Raw genomic sequence first — 26,448 nt, 5'->3', positions numbered from 1 at the left:
TTGATCTCATATTTGAATACTTTGGAGGCACATCTGAAGATATTTTCAATACTGTGAAACAGTCTAGGTATTACAGTCCTTAAGTCATTCTAGGCAAACTTCTAGATGCGTAGGAATGCTCTAAAATTGCAAATTCAGCTCCTGACAGCTTGCTAAAATACTAACCCTGATCTAGTTCTGTTAAACATGGTGAAGCTTCTTACGCTCCCTACTACAACAGCAAGAACAAACTTGTGTAGTATAGGCATACCTCAGATACTGCAGGTTCAGTTCCAGACCACCACAATAAAGCAGGTATAACAAAGTGAGTCACACTAATTTTTTGGTATCCCAGTGCATATAAAAGTTGTTTATACTGTAGTCTAAGTGTGCAATAGCATTGTCTAAAAATGTACATACCTTAATTAAAATTTATTGCTTAAATGATAACAATCATCTGAGCCTTCAGCCAGTCATAATCTTTTTGCTGATGGAAGGTCTTGCCTTGATGTTGATGGCTGCTGACTGATCAGGGTGGTGGTTGCTGAAGGTTGGGGGGGCTGTGGCAATTTCTTAAAATAAGACAGCAATGAAGTTTGCCGCATTGATTGACTCTTCCTTTCAGGAAAGATTTCTCTGTAGCATGCAATGCTGTTTGAAAGCATTTTTACCCACAAGAAAACTTCTTTCAAAATTGGAGTCAGTCCTCTCAAACCCTGCCGCTGCTTTGTCAACTCAGTGTATGTAATATTCTAAATTCTTTGTTGTCATTTCAACAATGTTCATAGCATCTTCACCAGGAGTAGATTCCATCTTAAGAAACCACTTTCTTTGCTCTTCCCTAAGAAGCAACTCCTCATCGGTTTTATCAGGAGATTGCAGCAATTCAGTCCCATCTTCAGGCTCCACTCCCCATTCTAGTTCTCTTGCTACTTCCACCACATCTGCAGTTACTTCCTCCACTGAAGTCTTGAAGCCCTCAAAGTCCTCCATGAGGGCTGGAATCAACTTCTTCCAGACTCCTGTGAGTGTTGATATTTTGACCTCCTCCCATGAATCACAAATGTTCTTAATGGCATCTAGAATGGCGAATCCTTTCCAGAAGGTTTTCTATTTACTTTGCCTGGATCCATCAGAGGAATCGCTATCTATGGCAGCTCTAGCCTTACGAAATGTATTTCTTAAATAGTAAGACTTGAAAGTCAAAATGACTCCTTGATCCATGGGCTGCAGAATGGATGTTGTGTTAGCAGGCACGAAAACAACATGAATCTCATACATCTCCATCGGAGCTCTTGGGTGACCAGGTGCCTTGTCAATGAGCAGTAATGTTTTGAAAGGAATCTTTTTTCTGAGCAGTAGGTCTCAACAGTGGGCTTAAAATATTCAGTAAACCATGTTGTAAACAGATGTGTTGTCATCCAGGCTTTGTTGTTCCATTTATAGAGCACAGGCAGAGTAGATTGAGCACAATTCTTAAGGGCCCTAGGATTTTCAGATTGGTAAATGAGCATTGACTTCAGCTTAAAGTCACCAGCTGCATTAGCCCCAAACAAGAGAGTCAACCTGTCCTTTGAAGCTTTGAAGCCAGGCATTGACTTCTCCTCTCTAGCTATGAAAGTCCTAGGTGGCATCTTCTTCCAACAGAAGGCTGTTTTGTCTACCTTGAAAATCTGTTGTTTAGCATAGTCACCTTCATCAGTTCTCCTAGCTAGATCTTCTGGATAACTTGCTGCAGCTTTTGCATCAGCACTTGCTGCTTCACCTTGCCCTTTGATGTTATGGAGACGGCTTCTTTCCTGAAACCTCATGAACCAACCTCTGCTAGCTTCACACTTTTCTTCTGCAGCTTCCTCCCCTCTCTCAGCCTTCCCAGAACTGAAGAGAGTTAGGGCCTTGCTCTGGATGAGGCTTTGGCTTAGGGGAATGTTGTGGCTGGTCTGATCTTCTATCCAGACCGGTAAAACTTTCTCCATATCAGCAGTAAGGCCGTTTTGCTTTCTTATGTGTGTGTTCACTGGAGTAGCACTTTGAATTTCCTTCAAGACCTTTTGCTTTGCCTTCACAACTTACCTGCTTGGCGCAAGAGGCCCAGCTTTCAGCCTGTCTTGGCTTTTGGCATGCCTTCCTCACTAAGCTGAATCACTTCTAGCTTTTGATTTCATGTGAGACATGCAACTCTTCCTTTCACTTGAACACTTAGAGGCCATTGTAAGGTTATTAATTGGCCTAAATTCAATACTGTTCTGTCTCAGGGAATAGGGAGGCCTGAGGAGAGGGAGAGAGACAGGGGAACGGCCAGTTGGTGGAACAGTCAGAACACACGCAATGTTTATTAATTAAGTTTGCTGTCTTATATGGGTGGGTTCATGGCACCCCAAAACAATTACAACAGTAACATCTAAGATCATTGATCACAGATCACCATAACAGATATAATGAAAAAATTTAAAATAGTGTGAGAATTACAAAAATATGACACAGAGACATGAAGTGAGCACCTGCTGTTGGAAAAATGGCACTGATAGACTTGCTCAATGCAGAGTTGCCACAAACCTTCAGTTTGTAAAAAATGCCATATCTGCGAAGCGCGGTAAAGTGAAGCGCAATAAAACGAGGTGTGCCTGTACAACATTGTGGTAAAACCCCCAGCGGTGTTTAAGCTTGTTTTCTGAATTGGAGGGTGAGGCTGTGTGAGATGTTGTGGCTAAGGACTGTCCTTAAGTGATGGTGTGATGTGTGCTAAGTCACAATGCCCCTACTAGTGTAATAGAAGGATGACTGTGGTAGGGTGCTTATATATGGTTGTCCTTTCCAGCAAAAGCAGCTAAGCAGCTGCTGCTTCAGCCTGACAAGTCTTAACAAGGATCCTGTAACTTGCTCTAAGTAGTGATAGGAATCATCAAACAGGACTATAGATAGTAAAGAAGCAATGAGAGGAGATGCTGGGACACTATGGACCTCAAGCCAAGTTTCAGCTTGAGGTCTATTTCAGCAGCAGAGTCTGTGAGCTTTCTTGAAAAGGTACTTTCCTAATCAGTTGTGGTTATGTGGAATTTCCTGTGGAAAATATTTTACTGTATGAGGAATAGTAGTTCATGAGCTTGTGGTAGCCTGTTGAGATGTAGCTAGTAAACTAGGGACAGCCAATGGGTCAGGGAAGAAGCAAGTTGAAGGCTAAGAGCATACCAATGAGGTAAGGGTAAGGCAAACCATTTGAGGGAGACCATAGCTTGGGAAGTAGCAGAGCATAATACAGGAGCACAGCTGCTTGGACCCGTGTGAAGTAATGCTGACTGGGTGTTTAGTCTCAGAGTTGTTGATCTCTAAGGATTTGGCTCTGCAGGGGTAACGTAGATAAATCTGTGCTACATCACAGTGGTCCCTTTCAGGAGTTGCTAGTTAATAAGTTGGATGTAAGGAGTAGCAAAGTGACTGCCCTGATATATGTAATACTTTTATGATATAGCTGTACTGTGTCTCTCAGGTAATCCTGTCCAATTAAGAGACAAGCTATAGTGAACTGTTACTAAAACAGTATCTGTTGTATAACTAAGAGTTTCCTTGGCTCAGAATTAGTCATCGTTGCCAGGCATTGACAGTATAAGATGGAAAAAATGACTAGGGATACTGTCAAATTTCTCCTTTAAATACTGCATTTTTTTTTCTCTCATCAGAGTCTTCATGTCTTAATAGATACTTAAGCTTAATTCTAATTCCAAGTTAGTCTGTGAAATTATTTTAGTAATACAGAAACTTTTAATTAAGTGTTCAGTTTACCAAAGAACTTCTGTAAAGTGAATCTTTAAAAGTAAGCATACTCTTTTTCAAATGAGAAAAGTAGATATTTGACATGACAAGTGAGGTACAAATACACTGGGATGTGCAGTCTAAGTAAGAAATTGTCAGCCGAAAGGGATAGTGGTTGAAATAATGTAAGTGCTGCATAATAAATCTGTGCTTCTTAACAGAACACTGAAAAGGAGAGAAAATCAACTTTGGGGCAGAGAGAGAGATGGTGGAGAGTTTACCTCAAAGTATGTAAATTTTTAGCTCATATGTATCTCTTCAGCTATCTTTTTCTACTTTTACCTATCATTTTATCATGAATACAGACTTGTGACTGGAATGAGAACAACCATCGCACGACTACTTCATTTCCTGATTTTGAAAAAAGTTCTTAATCATTATTCACAACAATAGTCACACTTTGTCAGGTTATTTACCCTGTATTTTTGAAGAACTGAGTCTCAAATAGGTATGTCTACACTAAAATAAATGCATTTTTAAGGACTTGTAATAAACTTGCGAACTAAGATTCACAAGGAGATATCGAGGAACCCTGAATTTCCAGTTTCCGTTAAGTGCAATTTTAATGGCAGACAGTATCACCTTCAGGTGATATAAATTGCTGTTTTTATTTTGAAATCGAGGCTTCCTTTCTGGCTGTTCCTTTAAAAAAAAACAGAAAAAAACCCTCCTATTGCTTTCTGAATATGAATTATGCAGAACAGAACACTTATATTGGTGCCTTGAACTGGAGAGAGCCCTGAGATAACACTTAAGGAAATTGCACAAAGATCTAGTCCAAAGGGAATACCTTAAGATCAGATTTTTGAAGGACCTAAAAGATTTGGTAAAAACAGCTGTAACACTAATAGCCTAAAGAAGAGACAATTTCTACGTTATTAATAAGCACTAGCCATAGTTTGAATAGGCTAATCAAGAATGGGTCTCCAGTTTAGTGGTAGCAGATAGTTCCTGCTATAAAATAATACAAACAGACACAGGATATCATGCAGTATCATGTAATGACAGCACATGGTGGTTTGGCTTTTCTTAGGAGGAGCTGAGCTGGAAATAAGAATGAAAGAAAAGGGGACAGGGAAAAGGGAGGATGAATGAATATAAAATAAAGCTCGGAGAAGAATCTGGGAGGAAAAGAAAATGATGCAAACATCTAATAACCATTACAAGTCAAAATCCAACACCATTCTCTGAATATTACTGAGACTTCCATCTTTAATGGAAGTCTTACTCGCTGAGTCCCTGGCTGGTTCCTGAAGGTTGCCTGCTGTGGAAGTCCTAATGGTCTCAAACTGAAAGGATGCTAGTTAAGCTTGTTATTACATTTCTAGTACCCCCTGCATTTGGGATAGAATCTGCTCTTTATATCGATTGCTCCAATTGTGCAATCCTCATGTTGCAGCTAAGAGCTGGAGACTTGGAGTAGGCAAGTACTTACTCAGAAATTACATTAACTTTTCTATCAGTAACTGCTACTTTTGTCAGTAGTAACAGACGTCTTGATCAGTAAACAATCCCAGCATGACCTACAGCCTCATTCCCTTTAGTCATTAAGTTGGCCATCTTCTTATGGTGCTGGTTGGTTACTTGCATGATAGACAACCTCATGGTCATCATTCAGCCAAGTGTTCCTCTTCCCTGTCTGAGAAGCTCCGAGTGCAGATCACCAATTTGCCGTGTCTTTACAACAATACATGCCTGGTCCCATAGTACCATCTTAAAAGTCATATGCTGCTTTTCAGCAATCAGAAAAATGCAACTAACCAGCCTTCAAGGGAAGGCATTTCTGCTAGCTTTCTCCTTGGGTAGGACTCTATAAGAAAAGGCTGTTTCTGGAATGAGACCTTTATTTTCCTACTATATAATAAAAAAATAAGCCTTCTTCACACTCAGCTACAGTAAACTGAAATAAATAAGGCAAAAAGAATTGTTAAGATCTTCTTTTCCCCTGTGTGAAGCATTAGATCATTAGCAAACCCAGGAAGGCTGCAGGGTTTTTTTTGTTTTTCTCCTATTTCTAAGTTATTTAAACCTCTAACTACTACAAGTAAGTTCATTTCTCTTAAAAAAGAAAAAAAAGGCACTTTTAGTTTTTCTAGCATTAATCAAACTTGAAGCCTTTGAAAGATTCCTTTGGAAAAATTCCTTTGAAGCTTTCTGTATTCATAGTGGAAAGGCTTCTGTTACCAATAATCATTCACATAGAATAGGGAAATTATAATTTAGGCACTCATTCAAAGTCTAACCTGAAGTGCTAAATTCAGTGAAGTATTCCCATTGATTCAAAAGTCCTCAAATATGCTTAAAAATAAAGCTTCTTAATGGGTTAGGGTGTATGAAAATTTCCAATAATATTTGGGATTGATTCACAAAGCATTCCTACGTCATAAGAATTTTTTGAAGTTTCTTTTTTTAATGTGGTAGAACTGAGATGAACTGCATAACTGATTTGCCTCTTCAAGTCTGGGAATTCTAGGCATTTTCCTGGAATTAATGTTGATATATATGCATTATATTTTAAAAAGCTACCCAAAATTAAAGGTGTCTTCTGGTGACTTTTGCCATGAGGAAGCTATCCCTGCCAGCCAGATTTACAGGCCAGTTTGCAAGTTCATCTGAAAGCAGTGGCAAACAAACACCTTAAGTGAGTCTCCCTGTTCTTTTAATCATTCATTATTCCAGCAGCAGGAAACATTTTCTTAATTTTTGAAATGGAATGTAATGCCAAGGCAAAGTTATGCCTTTGTGCTAGTTCTTCCATCCCCTTTGAACACTCATGCTATAGCAGCATAACTTCAGCATAATTGCACTGATGCTGTGAGGGGTTTCTGCAGACAATGGCTTCCCCTAAAACCTTTAAAAACCCTTTTGTGGTTCTTGACTGGGCTTTGGAAGAGACGCTGCAGAAATGTGGCATTGTATTATAAACTCTGAAGATGGGAACAGGCAGGACTTGATGTACTGCTATCTCCTTTTCCCTCTGGTAGCTTCCTCCCCTCACCTTTCCCTTGAACTTGCCTGTGTCGTCCCCCTCTCTACGGAAGGTTTAGGTAAGGAGAAACATACCCATGTACTCTGAAGAAATCTCGATGTGATCTAGGGTGGAGGTCCACCACAGAATGGCCCAAATTACCATGCTGTAGACTTAACATTTATGTGACATAAATTACACTTAAGGATGGGGGTTTTTTTGACAAGGTTTTGATAAATTCTATTTGGCTACTGAAGAGAGGTATAAAATGATTATTAAATGTCCTTGTTGAAAAGTAATCTTTGCTACAAAAGCAGGGAAATTAGGGTATATTGTCTGAGGGGAAGGTTTCATATCTGTGGTTCTTACTCGTCATACAGATCAGGCTGTCTCCTATATTAGCAGTTAAATTTTTTTTTTTTTTTTTTACTTGTTGGCTAACAAAACACCTTGGAAGTGTCTATCCAAAGCCCCCATGCTGCAGCTGACTCAGAGAACAGCGCCTCCTTGCAATCTGTGTCTGTGGAGTGTAGGCAAGCAACTGCTGAGGTAATTTGCTGAGTAGTCTTAAGCAAACTGGTAGTTTTCAGAGAACATCTGGCACAATTACATTTTATATCAGAAGCAGGGGGAAAATGCATCCAATATTCAACTCTCTTGTTTATTTTCTTCAGCCCTTACCCAGCCTTCTCTTCTGTACCTAATCAAAGTAGGAAGTTTTCACTGAAAATCCCAATAGTTTCATTCACTATTAACAAAGTAGGATGAAAGGAGTCGTTCAGATAGTGTCCTCCGCTTTAATTGCACTTTGTTTCCGCAAAGCGGAGAGGCAGACCTTCTCTGGCCAGTGACACTGAACGGCAACATTTCATTGTTGACCTGATACAGCTCTGGGGAAGAGGCTCAGGTCTTTCCAGGTAAGAGGCTTCTCTTAGCTTGTAAACATGTCACACCATAGCTCTGGACTGATTAGCTATTTCAGTAACTTTCATTAGAAGACACACCCCTCCATTTTCAAAAATTCGCCAGTGAAACAATTAGGATCCAATATCAGTATGTGTTTTCATCAGTCTTTGAGTAATGTTTTAATTAAAACACAAAATTTAAATGAGAGTTTACATTTACAATGTCTTTGGAGAATAAGCTGCACAAAAATCTCCCCTACTTTTTGTCCTAACCAGCCAACACCAATACAAGGTACTTATGCAGTACGAGATTTTCTTCAAGAAGCCCAGCTCAACCCAATGAAGCCCACATACAGTTTTAAAGGAGAAGGCAGAAGGTGAATACCCATCTACGAACGAACAGCTGATAACTCACTACCAAGTGTTTCTGCATACGCTCCTCCTACTTTTATAGATTTGGCAGGGAAAAAGCTAGCAACATATTCATTTAAAAACTTACCAAGAAGATGTCCCAGCACCTTATGTTTTAAAGACAAGGTAAATATTTATGTATATGATATATACACAAATAGATGTATATGTTTATATGTTTCAGAGTGTAAGTGGGTGAGGGTTGTAGGGATCACTATTCAGTAGACAATACAGGGCCTGTATTGTCTACTACACCTGAGTTTTAAAATGTGTTCCTTACAACATTTTGCTTCTATGTTTTAACTTTTTTTTTATATAAAATTATTTTTTATTCACCCCAGGTAGAGCTTTGGGTGGCATAGTCAAAGGCCCATTTGTTGTCTACTTGCCCTATTTCACCAGGCCTTACCACCAGCCTCCCCTTTGTGCGTACAGGCAATCCCAAAACACTCATGCATATGCAACTTCTGCACTTCCTTCTGTGTAAAGCATAGCTGCTGCTGCTGCTTCATTCACCTTGTTTTGTTCTTATTTTTCTTCTTCTCAGTGACCCTTAGAAGACTGTTACCTACTTTCTGTCTAAGTTCTTTTTCCCCAGCTTGGTCCTATAAAGGATGCTTATGGTAAATAAATATAAACATTATTCCACTGTTCAGAAAAGTTTTGTGAAATTATTCAGTTAGTGTTAACACATTTTAGGGAAGTGTTAGAATCTCAGCTTTATTGGGAACTGTGCTTAAGCAAGATCAGAACTTTGAAAGATATCTGTGCAAAATGATGGGCCTTCTTTGTGAGTCTGAACTTGGGGAAGAAATCAGTAGCTTAAAGTCAGACTTCCATGTCCTATCATTTTCTTTTCTATACTGACTTTTTCTTCCAGGATATCAACACTGCACCAGGACAGTATGACATCAGCTCTCCTCCAGTTTCCACATTTGCTTCCAAGTAAGTAAATCAGATTCAAATTACATGACAGGAAAACTGATTTGTGTACTTCTACATTAGAGCACACCTGTGACTCTCATTTGTACACTTCAACCAAAGCCCACTGAAGTCCCCCATTAACTTCAGTGGTATCTGGATTAAGCCCTAAGCCAGTATCTTGATCATCTCTGGGATAGGTCCTGATTCAGCATATTTTTAAGCACATGCTTAAGTCCATACTCATTCAATAAAACAATTAAGTGTGTGATTAACTCAAGTAAGAGGTTGAAGCCTGTGCTGAAAGTCAAGCATGAGCTTTGCTGAACTGGGACTCAAATAGTAGTTTCCATTTGAGGCTGTCTCCAATCAACACCATGAAAAAATAGGGCTTCTGCTTCTGCAGAGCACATAGCTCAGGTAGATATCACAGTGATCACAACTTTCAGACCGGAGCTGGCTAAAATCCATTTTGAAGGTAAAAAACCTCAGGCTTGTCTGTGTACATGAGTGGGCAGTTTGCAGTAAATTCTGTTGTATTGCCTGACAGCATCCAGAATGAAAAACAAAGTCATTTTGTTATATATATAGTATATATATACATATGCATATAACTTTGTATAGTTATATAAAAATGGTAGAAACCATTGCAAGAACTGAGAGTGACAGTAACAGTGGTTACTCAAATGACCATACTTGCTTCTTTTTTAAAACCTAGGCAGTTTATGTTTCATTCTGCTGTCCAGAAGTTCTCAAATAATTACTTCACTCCAGTAAGTACTATGCAAATTAATATTCCTACTAATAAAATATGCACAGATATCTGAAATGCAAAAATAATACCTTACATTTAAGTCACGTACATAAATTGCCATGTGTCAGCTGAGGTGTAGGAACTTTGTATGTATGGTGTGAGCACAGGCAAAGTAATTCACATCAGCTTAGCCCCCACATCAGCTCAACAAGTCAATCTAGCTGTGGTGGCTGAAGAAGCTACCTGCCCCAGGTACTGATTCTAATCCTATCCCAGAGGTTGCCCCTTCCTGCAGCAAGGCTAGCAGAACAGAATCTGTGCCCACACTGCAGCTGCTTCATTGCCAAAGCTAGTTCCTTAATTTCAACTGCAGGAGAAGCTGAGTTTAAATTAAGCTGATGGACTTAGAAGCTGTTCAAGCACTGATGATGTTCCCTTCTTTTGACTTCAGTGTGAGTGACAACCACAAATATGGCATTAGTAACTGTTTAAAATATTACAGAAAAATGTAATAAGCTTATCTGTTAATGCCATAACAATCAATAGTAACTTCATCTCAGCTGATGCATGATATCCTGTTACCCTCATGACAGTTTGTTCATATGCCTGCAGCATATACAATTTGTATTCTGTAGTACACTAGGGCATTGATCCTTTAAGCAAAGCTTGTGAAGAACTGTGTTGCGTGATTGTTTTTGTAGTGTTAATGAGACTGCTCATGGAAGAAGAGTGACACATGGGCTTATGTTTACAGGATTTTGGCCAAAATCTCTCAGGAAAGCTATTAAAGCTCCTCAGCTTTCTTGTTGTGACTATTCAATCTTGAAGGCCCTTTGTGGTGTGCATACTGAAAAGCAATGTATGTTGTTGCTATTGTTAAACATCCTATAAAAAATAGACAAGATAAACAATGTTTTTTTTCTTCCCTTGTAAGGTTTTAAAAGAACTGAGCAGCATCTAAGCATCTACCAGATTTAGGAGGAGGTATATTTTGGAGATATGGTTAAGATGAATTGAGATCAAAGATGACTCAAAGTATGAATATTTCTTCAGCTTAAGACAGGAGTGAGTAGACTAGATGCATGTCATATCCATGTGGCAGGAAAATGATTGGCTAAAATTCCTTTCTTGCTTAAATTGCAATTCCATAAAACTTAAAATGCCTTCAGCCTTTGCAGTATTGAGGCTGATCATCAGTAATAGCACTCTATCACATGACTTCTCTGGCTTCTGTAATACAATTCCTGTTTTAGTGCAAGAGATCAGAATCAAGGCCACTGCAGCTCCATTTTAGCATTTCACTCAAAATATTCAGTATGCTGTTTATTAAATTGCCAGCTAGACCTATGGTAACAATGACAACCTGTGTAACTCTGAGCTAGCTATATTTCACACCTGTGCCTCACTTAATAACCCTCCAGTTACAGAACTTCCTGTAAAAAAAGCCAGTTGGATGAATTTTCACTGAAGAATACCCAAGTTATTCTACCACTAGAGTATTACCTCAGGGGCAACTACTTTGGACAAAGTCACTGAGCTTAAACAGTCGGTATCTAAGTTGACCTGACTGAATTGCTGAATTGGAAAAGGAAGCATTAATGCAGTCCCTTCCTCCAGCAGAACTAAATAATGGCCCGCACTGAGCAGCTGGAAAACAGTAAAGTCTCCAGTCAGTGCCAGTCTTTACAAAATGATCATCTGTCATGGCCTGAGTTAGGTACCTAAGGGAATGTCTACATGATCTTTTGCAGGAAGGCGTAGACTTTCTCTGCTCTCATCCCAAGCAGGTGCAAGCTCCAGGCTGACCAGAAGCTGACTAGCCATATTAGGGTGGCAATGAGCCTGAGTTAATATACTCAGACTCCCAGGAGGATTACTAGTTCAGGCTTGGCACTCCACTGTTGAGGACTACACTCAGAGTGGCTCATGTTCAGGAGGCAAAGCTCAGCAGAACCAGTTTGCAAAATAGACAGGGTCTGTGGAAGAGACAGCCAAAATATTGCCTGGCCTAAGCATTTCACTTCCCCCACCCCAGCATGTTTTAGATTGTATATCCAATTCTTAGCTGTTTAGCTCCCCTCTTTCACTGCACAGGGAACATAAGCACCTAACTCTGCATTGTAAATGACAGCACTTCATTTTACTTTTAGGTATGTCATTATTAAGTGTTACAATATCCAAGCCCCTTTTTGGACCTGGCACTAAGCATTTATGTGGTATTTTAGATCTTGCTCAAGGACCAGAACTTGATTTTTTTTTAAATCACATTTTATTAGGAAACATTTGCTTAGGCCTCTATTAATCTCTCTGCAGCTGACACTCAAACCCGTCTGCACAGCAGTTCATTTCAACTCCACTAAACCTGGCACTTTAATTATGGGATGCCATTTCTTGATTTTCTGTTATGAAGTGAACATAGAGTCATCACTGGCTTCTATTTTTGCATGAAAATGATTCACAGTGTGGAATGTACTGTACTACAAAAGGAATGGAAGAAAATAGTTCCATGATACATGTTAGGAGACAGAAGCAATGGCTTACTGCTGTGATTCACGCATGTATTGCCCAGGCATTCCAAAAACGGCTTTCTTCACAATTAGCCACAAAATCTGTAAGCCATAAAAGGAAAACCTTCAGTCTCAGAGCAAGCAATTCCGGCAGGCTGCTTGAAACAAAGCAAGGTGATAATTCACAGTCAGATGAAATGTCAAAACTTACTGGACATCTACTCATGATTAACTTTATAATCAGGCAGCCCGAACCAACAGTCTTCACTCTTAAACTGGAAACACATACTGTGTTTCAAACATCAGTATGGCCCAATAAGAACTGATCATTTATATTTATTATTGCCTGAACCATAGCAGCACTGCCCCTTAGGCAGCCACTCATTGAGTACAGGGCATGTAAAGGAGGGCTGAAGTGCAGTCCTGCTGCTCTGGGGAGCTCAGGGGCTGCTGCCCACATATTCCCCATGGAGCACACTTGGTAGAAAGAAGGCAGTGAGTAGGCTGAGCCCTGGCAGATTGCTCTTCCCCCAGCACAACTGAAAAGTGAAAACAACACTGCTGAGAGTACTCCGCTGGATGTCATCTGAAATATGAAAATGTGGGTGGTACTTCCCTCAACACTTCTGCATTTTTGCCCCCCCCTACCCTCCACCTTCAAGTTTGGCATAACCAGGTGCATTTCAAGGACAACATGCTCCTTGCAAGGCTTTTTATGAGGTCCGAGGATTTGTCATCTTTGATTAGGAGAAGTTTGCAGCAGCTGGAGATGGGGTGAGCTCCAGCTAAAGCCCCTCTCATCAGTTTATAAGCAGAGTAGTTAATAACATGTCTCCTGGGATCATTTGATGTATACTTGGCAATGAATCTGGAAATATATACACAAATATATATATACAGAAGCTCCTACTGGAAAAGGCAATTTATTATAGCTGCTAATTCACTTTTTAAAAACCAGAATTATCAGCGATAATGCTTGTGTACATTTTGTCCTTCCCCTGTCAGGAATTCATGCTCAACTCAGCCATGGTCCTGGCTGTATTTGTCGCAGTAGATAGACCCTTTTTCCTTTGAGAATCTATTTGCCAATCAACAATCTGAAGATACCATTAATTTCTAGATGTCTGATGGAAATGAGAGGAGGACTTTATCCTGTGAAAGAAATTATCTGTGTTGTATCTGTCACATTCATAGTTCTAGAAAGAACAGTACCTTTAAGAAATAAAATAAACATCAGTACAGTTCCTCAGTGTTTATTTGAAAGTATAGCAAAGGATTGTGTTAGTACAAATTATCAAGGGACAGACTTTCTCAGTTAAATAAATGCTAACCTTTTATTTGAAAATCCTCTAGGATCTCATTAGCTGCTCAATGCCAGGAAGCCTATTTTGATAGGAGAGTCATTCTGTGTAAACAGCAACTTCTTAAATGAGTTATTGATACTGCCACTTTACAATATTTTGCAACAAATGAGCTGTAGCATCCTTTAAAATTGCACTTCCAGCCTTGGAATTTCAGCCCAAATCTGGTATGTTTTATTGACAGATTAGATCTGTTTGGCTGCTGGTTTGGAGAATGGCTTTACACTTCCTGTTTATTTTACTGTATAATTGTCCTGTGCCAGAAACCCTTCTCATTTAACCTCAAGCTAACACATAGTTATAAATGGTGTCCATGCTGATATTTATACCAGATACCCTATGTAATCTCAAAAGCGATTGCTCTCCTTCTAAATCTCATCATAATAATAACAACACAAACTATCTATGGGGGCTAGCTTTTCAATTTCATAAATGCATATCAGCATCCTGTGAATGGCTTGAAATACAGTTATGGTCAGGAAAAGGATTTTGTAAAAGCAATGTCTCTGAGTTCTGCATTAATTCTGAATTATAAACATAACAATATACACAAGTCCTACTTTCCAGTTAATTTTTTAATCCTGGTATTAACTGCCAGGAGAAGGCTGCTATTAACAGTCTATTGCTGTATGTCACCTTCTGCATTTCATATTTCCAACATTCATTTCACTAAAAAAAGAAACAGTCTTTAACAGTGATCTTGATGGTTCATGACTGTCAGGATTAAGGGCTCCAGGTTTTACCTGGTGTCCTCAGATCTCCTGAACATGCCGGGAAATGCCTTTCCCCATTAATCATCTTTGCTTAACTAATCACTCCCAAGTCAAATTTGCTAAGGCTTATAATTTAGGGGCCCAGTCTTTTATTAGTCCAACTCTTATTTAAGGAAGTATCAACACTTTTTGTTTTAGCACAGTGGGAGGAAGCACAGGCCTCCAAACATAGTCTGGTTATGCTTTTCCCCTTCTCTGCTGCTAACACTGAAAGCCTAACTTGGTCTCTGAAGCGGCATTACAGTTTCAGGAAAGCTGAGGAATTGCTGATGAGGGTAAGACCTGGCACTGCCCCAGAGAAACCTCTCCATCACTCGAGCAGGCTGCAGACATGGTCCCTTGCATGAAGTCCCCATCTGCCCTTCCCTGTAATCCAGTTGTGGTTGTCATAATGACATGGACATTATGCGGCTTCTGCCTTGAGCACTCCAGTCCTCTTCAGTGAAGTTTTGACACTTCTTTTTCTAGTGCTCTGACACTGTAGCATTTGTTCTACCACTTCAGCGATGTGCTTGCCTGAGTGGGATTATGCCCATGTCTGTCTTCCCTCACTAGTTCCCTTGTTTTCTTTCCCCTGTGCACCAGGACCCTGTATTTAGCAGGTGTCTTGGTACTTCCCCACATGGTCCATGTACTCAGTGCTGGAAAACCATGCTACTCTTCCTGGTTCTAAAAGCATAATGTAATTTTTGCCCATGCCTGCCCAATGGCAAGCTTCCTTTTGGAAGCTTGGAAGGGGAAAACATCTCAATAATTTAAAAAGCATTCCCATGTGGCGTAACAGCATCCAGCCAAATGGACTTGTTCATATCTTCCTCTGACCAGGATATTTGAATTTGCCAAATGTAGGCAGGAATGCATCTGCAAGCACAGAAGACACATGGCAAGCCTTTCCACTTCTCTGGGAGACTGCTACAACTCTGTTTCAGTCAGTGTCTATTGGGTATGGTATTAGGTGCTTGTACCTTGTTTCTTATTTCTCTTTTGGCTCATATGTTATAGCCATTATTAATTATCACAAATTGAATCCTTCTCCTGGAATAATCAGTCTTCAATGAAGTAGTTGTAGCAGTAGAAGGGCAGTATTTGTACTGACAGTATGGCATGTGCTGGCTATTATGTGGGTTGGCACATATTCCACCTACTACCACAGCCATTTGAGGTCAAAATTCTTGAAGAGCTAAGAGATATCTATTAATATCATTCTAAATACTGTGGCTAAGACCCGGTTAAGAAAATCTTCAAAAAGGTATGTTTAGAGGAGTAAAATTGTATATTTCCCTTCCATATTATGAAAACCAAAAATCCACTTTTATTGGTGGTCATTATATCATCACTGGGTCAGTATCAGCAAGGTTTAGCTGCTGTGCAAGTAACAGTTACTGTGTACATGAGATCTGCCAAAACTCTGGTCAGCTGACTTTTCAGAATGCTTTTCATTCATAAACCTGCTTTCCTTTGTCTTCTGCCACTTTTGTCATGCTTTTTCCATGTTGCTTATTCTTTTTTCCTCTTCTCTATCTTGACCATAGTATTATTCTTAGCTTACCAATCATTTTTATCTCAAATATACCAGCTTTGATCTATCTGATTTCTTGTTCTAAGTTATTGACATGCAAAAATAAATAGCATGAAAGCTAAGGAAGAACGCTGCTGGAGTTTAAGAAAGAAATCCAGTAAACTTCCTTCTTTTGTAATTGTTTATTGTATTTACTGTTTGTCGTAAGGTTATTATGTGTTCTGTAGGATATGGGAGTCTAAGCTTCTCATAGAGGATCACATGAGTATTTGATGGCACATTCAGATATTGAAGCTGATGAAGACTAATTCTTTGTTAGACTACAAAAGCATCATGCAATTTTTTGCTGTTCATCTCATGACATTTTAGATTTAAATGGGGATTATGTGATTCGTGAATTGGCCTTAAATCATCTACAGACTGTCACCAAGCATTTTCTTAACAGCTGTTCTTTCCTTTACTTAATTACTTATCAAATGTCAAAATATGATCGCTGAGTGAAATGACCTGTTAGAAGTACTACATGAAAAAGCCTGAGATGTTCTGAATGCACAGAAATGTCATTCTATGCCTGACTAAACAGAACAAACAAAAATAAGGTTGGGGGGAGGGTGAGAGTAATAAATAGATATACATTAACCTACCTCATGGTTATAAACAGACTTAGGACCACAGCTTTTAAAGACGATGGTTTTACTTCTGGAGACACATATAAGATGCTTTTATGGAAAATTATAATTCAAAATTGACTAGTGGAAGTTGTTTTTTTTACTTGGGTATTCCAAGATCCATTTGGTTTGTACAGGAAAATGTACATTTTCATTCTAGATGTGACCTGTAACCTGAAACTTCTGGAGAAGCAGGCAAAGCTGTCATAATTAATCAACATTACCCGAATTTGATGTGGCTAAAAATATTATTTATTTTTGGTTTGGAACAGAATTGAGGATCGAATAATCTGTCCAAAAATATAGACTCCAGCTCATTTCCTGGTAAAAATAAAATGGCTATTAGAAACAAACATATAAATACAAAGAAAATGCATTACATAATATGCTAGGGCTATTTTAACATCAGTGTTTTTCCTCTCCACAGAGTTGCTATATATTTTCTTAATGGCTGAGATCAGCATCCAAATATAACTAGAAATGTCTTTTCTGAATTGCTTTGATTGTGGTGAGGGTTTTGGTTGTTTGGGCTTAAAGTGAAATGTGAATATGTAGAGGAAAACTTGAGTCACGGAATAGTCCACTGCGAGGTCTATGTCCTGCAAACAAGTGAAATAAATAGGACTTGAGCTTCGTATCAGAAGGGAATTTCCTAATTAGTGCTCCTAGTTAGCTCTCCTGTCACCTGGAAATAACAGAGATCCTGAAATAATGTAAGAGCCTTACATGAGTCTCTAACAAGTCTAATCAGAAATAAGCCTTTAATGTGACATTGACAAAAAAAATGGGGCCACTATATGTTATATATACTACAGTACTTTAGCTCAGCAGTGTGAGTCTGTATTTATTTTATACATAGCAAGTAAAATACTACCTTGCATCTGTTTCTATGAATGAAGAGCAGGAATCAGAGTATCTCAGGAATGAAATATCCATTTGTAATTCTGCTCTGAAAAGTCTAAACTCATTTGTATGCTGAAAGGCTACTAGTTAAAAAGCTGTAAAGAAATGAGAAGAAGAATCTCACAGAGCCCCACAGCAGCTCTATTTATGAACAAAGACAGGGGGACTATGGTAAAAAAAGATGACAGGCAACATTTTGCTCTGAAGACTGGAAAGAACATGCAAGCATGCATTTGCTTACTCTGGGACTTTGTTATCTCACAAAATATGGATGTGAATCCTTGGAGGGGGAAAAGAAAGGAAGTGGTGCAAAAAGGCCTGTATCTCTACTGGTCATTCACAACAGCAGGGAGGGAAAACTAAGGTCCACAGTGCTACAAGAATTCATGTTTTATTTTGATTCTGTATAAAAATGCAAATTTATTTATTAGTTTTGTGCTGTTTCTTTCCTCTTAATCAAATTTCTTTATTTGTTGGAAGGGAAGTATGGCCTATCATGGGAGTCCAAGGAAGATACTTTGTTTTCCAATATCCTGAGCAAGCATTTAGACTGGTAGTAAAGAAGACCTTACTACTTTTTGTTGCTAATTACACCACCTAAGAAAACAATTGCATCTGCTGTTTATAAGTAGCACGTTATTCTAGGCAGTCTGAATGCGGTCTAAACAATGATGATATATTTAGAAATCACTGATAGTGACGCACCAGCAGATAATGGAGTTCTCAGCTTCTTGTTTACATTATACTATCCATACGTAATGCTTGACAATGTATTTGCTGTGACATTGGCATGATTATCTGCATCAGTTAAAATGAGTGTTAATTTATAATCAGCTGTGATTGGAATACTGTTCCAAGGCATTGAATTATTCACCATAAGAAATGTTCCATTAATCAGTCCAAGAGACTAAAGGACAGTTTTAAAATATATATATATATAACTGCCTAAAGATGCTAATGATGTCCTTAGGCAATTTAAAAAATCCTAGTGTAGAGCAAGCAACTACATTTCTTTAAAAATCCCTGCTTATTCTGAAACCATTACTCATAAGAAGTTCCTTTGTTGTGTATTAACTTCCCTAAAAGTGCTTGCATGAGCAAAAATAGTATGAGTAGTATGGAAGCTCAAAATGTAAGTCATTGTTTTAAAGAGCCAATTGAAATTAAAGAAACCCCAGAACTGAGAAATAATCTCCTTTTAATTCTAAAAATAATAATTTGACATGAGCACTGCAGAACATTTTCCTTTGTTACATGCTCATTCTATTGGCTGAACTGAGGAAGTGCTGGATGTGTGGCATATTGCAAAGCCAGGCTGCTATAGTCTGAATGCACTGAGCAAAAACACTCTCAATCAACATCAGTGCAGATTCTTTATTGCTTGATTGGGTCCATCTTGCAGTTTCTAAGAGCTATTAGGCATACTGTTTGTTTAAAAACTGAAGTAGCAATAAACAAACTTTCAATGCATCAGATGATTCACATCACAGTTACTGATGCTCAAAATATTGTGAGCTATACATTTTAAGGAATACGTTTTAAGGGCTTTTATCTAACTCCAAATGGCTTTTGCTGTTGATGGGCAACGTAAGGTCCATGAGTCACCCAGGGCACATAATGACTGTGGCTAGCAATTGGAGAAAACAGCTCTGCGTGGAAGCAATTGTGTAATTTGATTTTAATACGTCCTTGCCCAAGTCTATTTTTTTCCATGATGTGAGGACTACACTCCTGGCGTCTCTGTCTCATGACTAACCAGAGTGATTTCATTGTGCATGGAATATGAAATTTTGTGAAATCCTGACTCCACCAAAGACAATGGTAAAACACCCTTTCTGTTCAGTGAGGACAAAATTTTACCTGCAAAGTCTAGCTCTGTCCAACTCTAGCAAGTGAGAAGATGAGAATCATGGGCCCAGTGTACTCTTATGTCCTCAGTAAGTGAACAGGGTAAAATGCTTGCCAAACCAGCTGATACCAGAGTCTTGAACACAAAGATACTTGTTTATGTCTTTGAGTCTCAGGTGCTTTGTATTGTCTTATGCAATCTATCTTTTTTATACCTCAGGCTGACTCCTGCTTTCACCAAAATATTTCCAGCAAAGTCAGCGGGACCTTCCCTGAGCTGATACTGGAGAGAATAAGGAAGAATATAGGAGATACTTCTTACAAAACTTTCTGAGTATCATCTCCTGAATTTTCTGAGCCTGTAGGGCTTTTATCCTGTCAGCGTTAGCTGCCATGCAAGGAAGTAAAGCAGCCTTCAGCTGTTTGGACCTATGACATCTGATGTAAAAAGTGTCCTGCTTGATCTTTGTGCTTAGGCCACGATCTCCAAGTGGAACTGGTGAGGTAGATTATCTCAGCAAGCTGGAAAGCTTTAAAGCATTCCCAGCCACCTCTGGGACCATTCTGTTGAGATCCCCTGAAGATGCTACCAATGCGCTGTTGGGTTTTGGGGGTTGCTTGGTTGCTTGCTTGTTTCTAAGGACAGAGAGAGGGAGAGTGACAGAGAAGAAAGAGAAAATGATTTTGGAGGCAGCATTAGTACACACTGCAAGTAGCTAGGGAGCTCCAGTCCCTCCTTCAAACCAGGCAGTATGGGGATATGAAAGCATATCTCACAGCTTGCAGGCCACGGCACTGAGGTATGTGCAAGTGCCAAGCTGTGCCTTGCTGACTTTTCTGTGTGTAGCAAGGGAGGCTGTGTATACTGAGGATTCTTGGGAGGGCTTACATTAGTTTGGTAGAGCAACATACTGTGCAGGAGTCCTGCTGCAGCTCACCTGTAAAATAGGCCTAACAGTATTACAGCTCTGCTCATTTTACTCATGGCTAAATGTAAATGTCTGAGCAACAAGTCAAAAGCTACATGAGAAACTTTGAGTGCAACAGGCTTGGGAACTTAAAGATACCACTGTGTTTGGGCACATAATCGCTGAGTAAATTCAGATTTTAATGCTAGCTGGGGCTGTTCATTCCTTTTCTAAATCAAGCCACCTAACTTTAGAAGACTAATATTAGATCCCCAGGTTTGAAAACTTTGACCTCAAGCTTTGTTTAGGATGTAGGATTCTCACGCAAACTGCAGCACAGAAGGGGAAAAAAAAAGTGCAACATCTGGTCTGCTTTTATAGCTTCTACTCTAATGCATGGTGGCAAATCCATTTAACTAAGCTATACAAAAACATCATCACTTCAGCTTAATTATAAATCTGTTGCATATCATTTTGGTTTTTGAAAATAAATATGGATAAACAGACTTACCTCTAATCTATATTGATCTCTGTCAAGAGATGAGCAGATGATAAACTTGAACCATGCAGTTATATTCTAGTGCATTTTCCATCTGCACAGAAATGGAAAAATGTTTACTGTAATTAACACCAAACACTTCAAGTAAACAATTATGGTAGTAAGCAAAACAAAAAAGAAATGTAAAGAGCAAAACCACATATGAGAAAATGTTGTTCTGTGTTGTCAAGGTCAGTTGGCATCAGAATAGAGAGGGTAGGAAATATGCTCCTTCATTTGAGTAATGGCTTTTGTTCTTCCTCTTGGCTAAATGTGTAAAGGTGAGTATATTGCTTAATATCTAGGTGCTTCAGTTTTGTTGCCTCTTAAATGGAGATAATAGCTCTCTAAAATGGGTCTGTTTTTATCCTGATAATATATTAGTGAGTAGAAACAAAATCATTGTAATATTCCAGGTCTACAACTAAATTGTGGAAGACACACAGCTAGAGGGCTGGAGAGATGAGAAGATGCAAACAGCCAGCATGCAGTTATGGGAGATAAAATGGGAAATGACCCCTATCATAGGCTGCAAAGGCAAAGCATGCGTCAACCTTCATTTCATGAGGGAAGGATCTCATAGGCTTAGGTTATAAAAATCACAAAAACTTGAAATGGTAGCTTGAAATTTCTGTCTGTGAGGAAAGTAGGGTCTTTCTGACAAATGCAAGGGTGTCAATTTATTGCCTTTAGTTGACCAAGAATTCCCCACTAAGATCATGGAATTTCTATTCCAGAGCTGTATGTGTCTCTGTTGGCACCTGTCATTCATTTAACCTGTCATTCCCATCTGCCTAGATTTGGAGAAAAAAGATTTTTATTCCCTCTGCTTTCTACTCATTATCACTCGTCTGATGTAATTTATCTTCTATATAAAATATCTTAAATGCAAGCAACCCGATTAACATGATAATCATAATGATCTACATCCAGCAAAAATAAACCTTGCTGACCATTGTCTTCAGTCTATTTAGACAGTGGTGAAAAGGAAATATGTATGAGAAGGGAGACTGTTTTCAGTTTCCCTAAGAATAAGTACTATGAAGAGTTCCTTATCAGCTATTACTTAAATTGTCACAGGTGTCTGGACATTCAAGCCAGCCCTGGGGCCAATTAGCACATGCTTGACTCCATCTCTGTCCATATCCCCTCCATTTGATGAATGTTACTTAGAAAACCACAGAATGCAACACAATGATTCTTTCTCTGAAGACAGCAATGACCACACTACATTTATCTGTTCCTTGGAGAAGAATATGTATACACATCTCTGTTTTTTTTCTTAATTTCTATAGCTGCGGGAGATCATTATCTTATTTCAATATCCTATTCCTAAAACATTCTGTTTTACAATCCTATAAAATTCAAAATAACATGAAAAACGCTTATATACCTATATAGATACGGAAGTTTTATAGGTAATACTTTGCACATTTAAAGCTAAACAGTTTAAAAAGAAATCCACTGTCACTTATTTGTACTTGCTTACTTGCATTACTTTTCAGCTTGGATAATATCAATTAAATGGTTTATGATTACTTCATATTGAATTTCACTCCAGGCTCCCTCTGCACTAGCATACCTCTTCAATGGTTGAGTGGTTGCAAATCCTGTAGGGAGAAAGTTTTTTTTTTTTTTTGGAAGACAGGGTTTCTTTTGAAATTTGTTTAAATTGCTCATGCCTGCTGATAGATCCTAGCCTTTATCACAGACCCATTAACATGTAGGCCCTGATATTGTAATAGATGCCTGGGCAAACTGCTGCTCTGGCTTGGAATCCCTTTCAATATCAAAGAATGAAATCCTGGCCCTGCTAACTGCCAAGAGCGAGGAATGAGTAAAAGAAAATAAGTTAGAAAATATAAGTAACTGAAATGAGAATTTGGCCTTGCTGAATGACCAAAATCCTGCCCCATCTGGTGCGTAAGTCATGGACAGAAAGTGACTTGCTGTGTGGCCTCAGTCACGCACTGCTCCATACTCTGGTCACCATCACTGCAAAAGAGATGACTGATGGTTGCTCTTTTTTTTTAGAGTAGTATTCCTGAAAAAAGTGGGAAATAAAAATCAATTGTATTACTCTTGTTTCTGTTGCTAGCTACTAGAAGACGACAGTGATACTAAGAGCAGAGTGCAGATCATGGGGTTGCAGTTTGTTGTCTCAGAACTCATTATATTGTAAAATTACAAAATAGTGATTCATGACCTCTTTTCAAAACTGCAGTGGTCTGCAGGGCTGGGAATGAGGACTTGTGCCATTTCTGCCCCTGACTCACTGGCTGACCAAAGAGAGGCCAGTCAGTGGCTGACACAGCTTGGATGAGACCTGGGGCAGAAGTACCCAAGGAGCCATTCAGTGCTGCGTGTGCGGCTGAGTGCGGGGCTTGCTCCTGCCTCGTGCTGGCTGGCTCCTTGTGAGCAGTGGCAGGGATCAGGATGTGGAATAGATGATGCGTATGTATCTGTAATGCAGCACCACTCATTACTATAACTGGGTAAATTTTTAAGCAAAATGTTTCACCCTAATTTGAGACCACCTAGAAATTTTTGTGAGTTACTTGAGAAAGGGACATAATAGGAATTTACCGCTTAAGAAATCTGTCTTTATTTGTTATTGTAGAAAGAAGGCCCAGGACCAGGTCACTATGAAATAAAGAAAGAACCATCTCGCGCTCTGTGCTCATGTTTCCAGTTGAAAGTACCCAGGATGCTGCCAGTACACTCAGTGAGTAATCTGAAATATTATCCGATAAATAGTGTGTCTCAACAGCCTGAAATTAATCACTCAGGGTCATCTCTAAAAGAAACAATTACGAAGAATCAGTTTCGGAAACATTTCCTGAGGCTGAGAAAGGTGAGACTTTGGCTGTGGAAAGAAAATACTTTTAAAGAAGGTTACCTGGGCAGAAACAATGGGCTTTTGGCACTGAGGTTTTTGAGCATTGGTGCAAGCATTTCAGCCATTTATGTAAATCCAGCTGAGGCTGGCAACCACTCGAATCATCCTAGTCACGGTTATCAGCATGGTATATAGCAATAGGTTGGCTGTGACAATTGAGCTTGAGAGATTTTTCTGGTCTGGGTATATGTGAGAAAGGGGGAGGAGAGAGGCATGCAGACAAATTTATCTTTTTAGGAAGGCAACTCAGTTTTGTTGCTTTTCAGGAACAGGAGGGGCTGAGAAAAACCATGATAGCCTATGGGAGACAGTGAAAAGCACTGGATGCTTGAAGAGGCATATCAGGATAGCAATCTTGATGTAATGAAACTGTTAGGAACAAGAAAGAAAATAGTGGGTCTTTTTAAACAAACAAACTAACTAACTAACTAACTAACTTCTGGAACAGATTTTGCACCTTTCCACCATTTCTCTTTCTGGGTTAACATACCATCAATAGCAGGGCCTTGTATTTTCAATAACATACATGCAACATTGTATAAAATGCTGGCAATGAGTAGGCAGCTGTGCTGTGACCAGGCGTGCCGAATGCTCTTTCAGGCCCCAGGGCAAACGACATAGTAGCCTTCTCCTCCTCAGTCTGCAGCCATTCCCTTCCTTTTCCTCTCTCTGGAGGCCTCTCTCCTCACTCCTTAAGTTTATTAAAACCTAAATTTGGGCCAAGGCAGTTGCAAGGGACTGAAACAGGCTGGAACGAGAGGGGATAAAGCAGATAATTGGATGGGATAGTATTGGGGAGTGAGGTCCACGATGTTAAGGGTCTCTCTGGTTTCTCTGGACTTCTCAACCCATCTACCTTCTTTCTTCTCTCACTGGGTGTATCAGTGGCCACGGTCACTTCACTCTCACCCTGTCTCTTATACGTAACTTTGATTTTTCAGAGATTTATGCCCGTGCTTCCTTCTAAGTGCATGAATCACTGAACTGAATCAGTTGGATTGTATATGCTTGTAAATATGCGAGCTCTGGAGATCTTCCTGGACATCGTTTCTGGGCTCTGGAGGCAGCATGGCTCAGTAGTGCGCTCGAATGGAAACGGTGTGTTGACCACGGGCAAGTCATTTCATCTTTCTGCAATTCATTTTCCCCGCTCATATGTAGAAATAATGATACTGTCATCCTTTGAAGACTACTTTTGAGATTTCTGGGTGAAAATGGCTATTCAAAGATACATGGCATGGAGGCTCAGTTCTTCTCTGGAGGTTTCAGGCACTTCTGCAACACAATACTCAAAAATGAGGTCCTTTTCTAAGAGTCCTAATTTGGGAGTTTGCTGTTTGTTCCTCCCTCATTTATTTGATGTTTCTTGTTTTTTCCATCTGTACAGGATACACCAGGACCTGGAGCCTATGAGCCCACAAAGTTTCCAAAGCAGCCACAAACTATTGCTAGCTTGGGTAAGGAGCACAGCATCATCTTCAGCACTACAGCTGGGTTTTAGAATAAAACATCAGTGTGCCAATTTATAAACTACTGATTCTGAGGGAAGGCAATGTCCCCTCTCTCCAGACACGTTTTCTGATCACGTTGGACTTGCTGTATACCATCTACCTTTGCCAAAAAATCAAGGAATACCCAAAAGAGCATATTTATTTCCTGCTCTCCATCCAGAGAAAAATGGGGCCATTGTTGACAAAAACTGACTTTTTAATGGACAGTACACTTGGTGCAAGGATACTGTGAGAAGTGGTGCCACATAACACATTGACAGTAGGAGACCCTCCTGTTCATAACAGGCCAGATCCAGCCTTCGCCAGGAGCCAGGCACCTGGGGGGGGGGTGTGTGGTCTGCTCAGCCTAATGAAGGGAGACTCCTTCTGCCTGGAGCAAGTGGAGAAGAAAAAAAGCCTGTTTTTCTCAGCTGGCTGGGGGAGGGCTTGCTCTTATTGTGAGGCTCTGGTGGGTAGCTCCTTCCTGAAGGCAAGAGGAGGCTGTAAAGAGTCATGGCTCAGAGCAAGGTGTGTGGTTAGAAGGTGAGTAGCTGTGAGGTTGGGCAGTGTGTGCCGTGCACAAGGGATGAAGCAGAGGGCCTGTGTGGTGATAATGTGTCAGAGGAGCTGTCTCTGCAGCAGGGAGGCAGCCAGCTTCAGGTGTTTGCCTGGAGAGGCTGTCCTGGTGCGGGCAGCCCGGGCCAGTGCTCTGCCAGTGTTTGTGCTGCTCGGCATTGAGGGTTGAAGGGAAATAAGGGAGCTGGGGAGGGACTAGAAAGGGGGGAAATCTGAGAGGAAGTTGGGGAGAAATGGAAAGTGAAGTGAGAGTTACAGGCCAGGAGGCTCAGGGGAAGGGCAAGCATTTAGGAACTGGGGAGGGGGAGAGGTTGAAGAATTGCTCTAAAAAAAAAAAACCCCAAAGCTGAACAACCTTGTGGCAGGGCAAGTAGAAACAAACTTGATTAACAAACAAACAATGATTAGCTAAATGTTCATCTGAAAAGAAGGCTCTAAAAACTAAAGGAAAACCCTAATTTAACAGCAATAAAAGAAGGAACAAGCTATGGAAATGTATTATATGTCACTAATTCAGTATTGTACTTTGGTCAATGAATAATGTAAAGTAGTGAGCACTATGTGTGTGTGTTAAGCACCTTTTGGATTTGGGGGATCTGATGGGAGTAGCGCTCTCTGCACTGGTTAAGGTTGCTAAAGTGTTTTTAATTCTATCTTTGCTCCTTCTCTGGCACTTACAATTGCTTACAACTTTTTGAAACTCAACATAT

At 39.7% G+C, this 26,448-nt stretch overlaps 1 protein-coding gene across 1 annotated transcript; it reads left to right on the top strand.

The window, feature by feature from the left end:
* The first annotated feature begins 1,063 nt into the window (after positions 1–1,063).
* Positions 1,064–25,173, top strand: STPG4 (sperm-tail PG-rich repeat containing 4). The gene is given in 6 exon segments (XM_067294565.1): positions 1,064–1,153; positions 7,939–8,199; positions 8,954–9,018; positions 9,713–9,767; positions 23,394–23,627; positions 25,060–25,173. Coding segments are annotated over 6 exon segments (819 nt in total).
* The last annotated feature ends 1,275 nt before the right edge of the window (positions 25,174–26,448 follow it).

Source organism: Apteryx mantelli, chromosome 3 (genome assembly GCF_036417845.1).
Source record: "Apteryx mantelli isolate bAptMan1 chromosome 3, bAptMan1.hap1, whole genome shotgun sequence".
Taxonomy (NCBI): domain Eukaryota; kingdom Metazoa; phylum Chordata; class Aves; order Apterygiformes; family Apterygidae; genus Apteryx; species Apteryx mantelli.
Note: the sequence above shows the minus strand (reverse complement) of the source record. Positions and strands in the feature narration are given on the sequence as shown.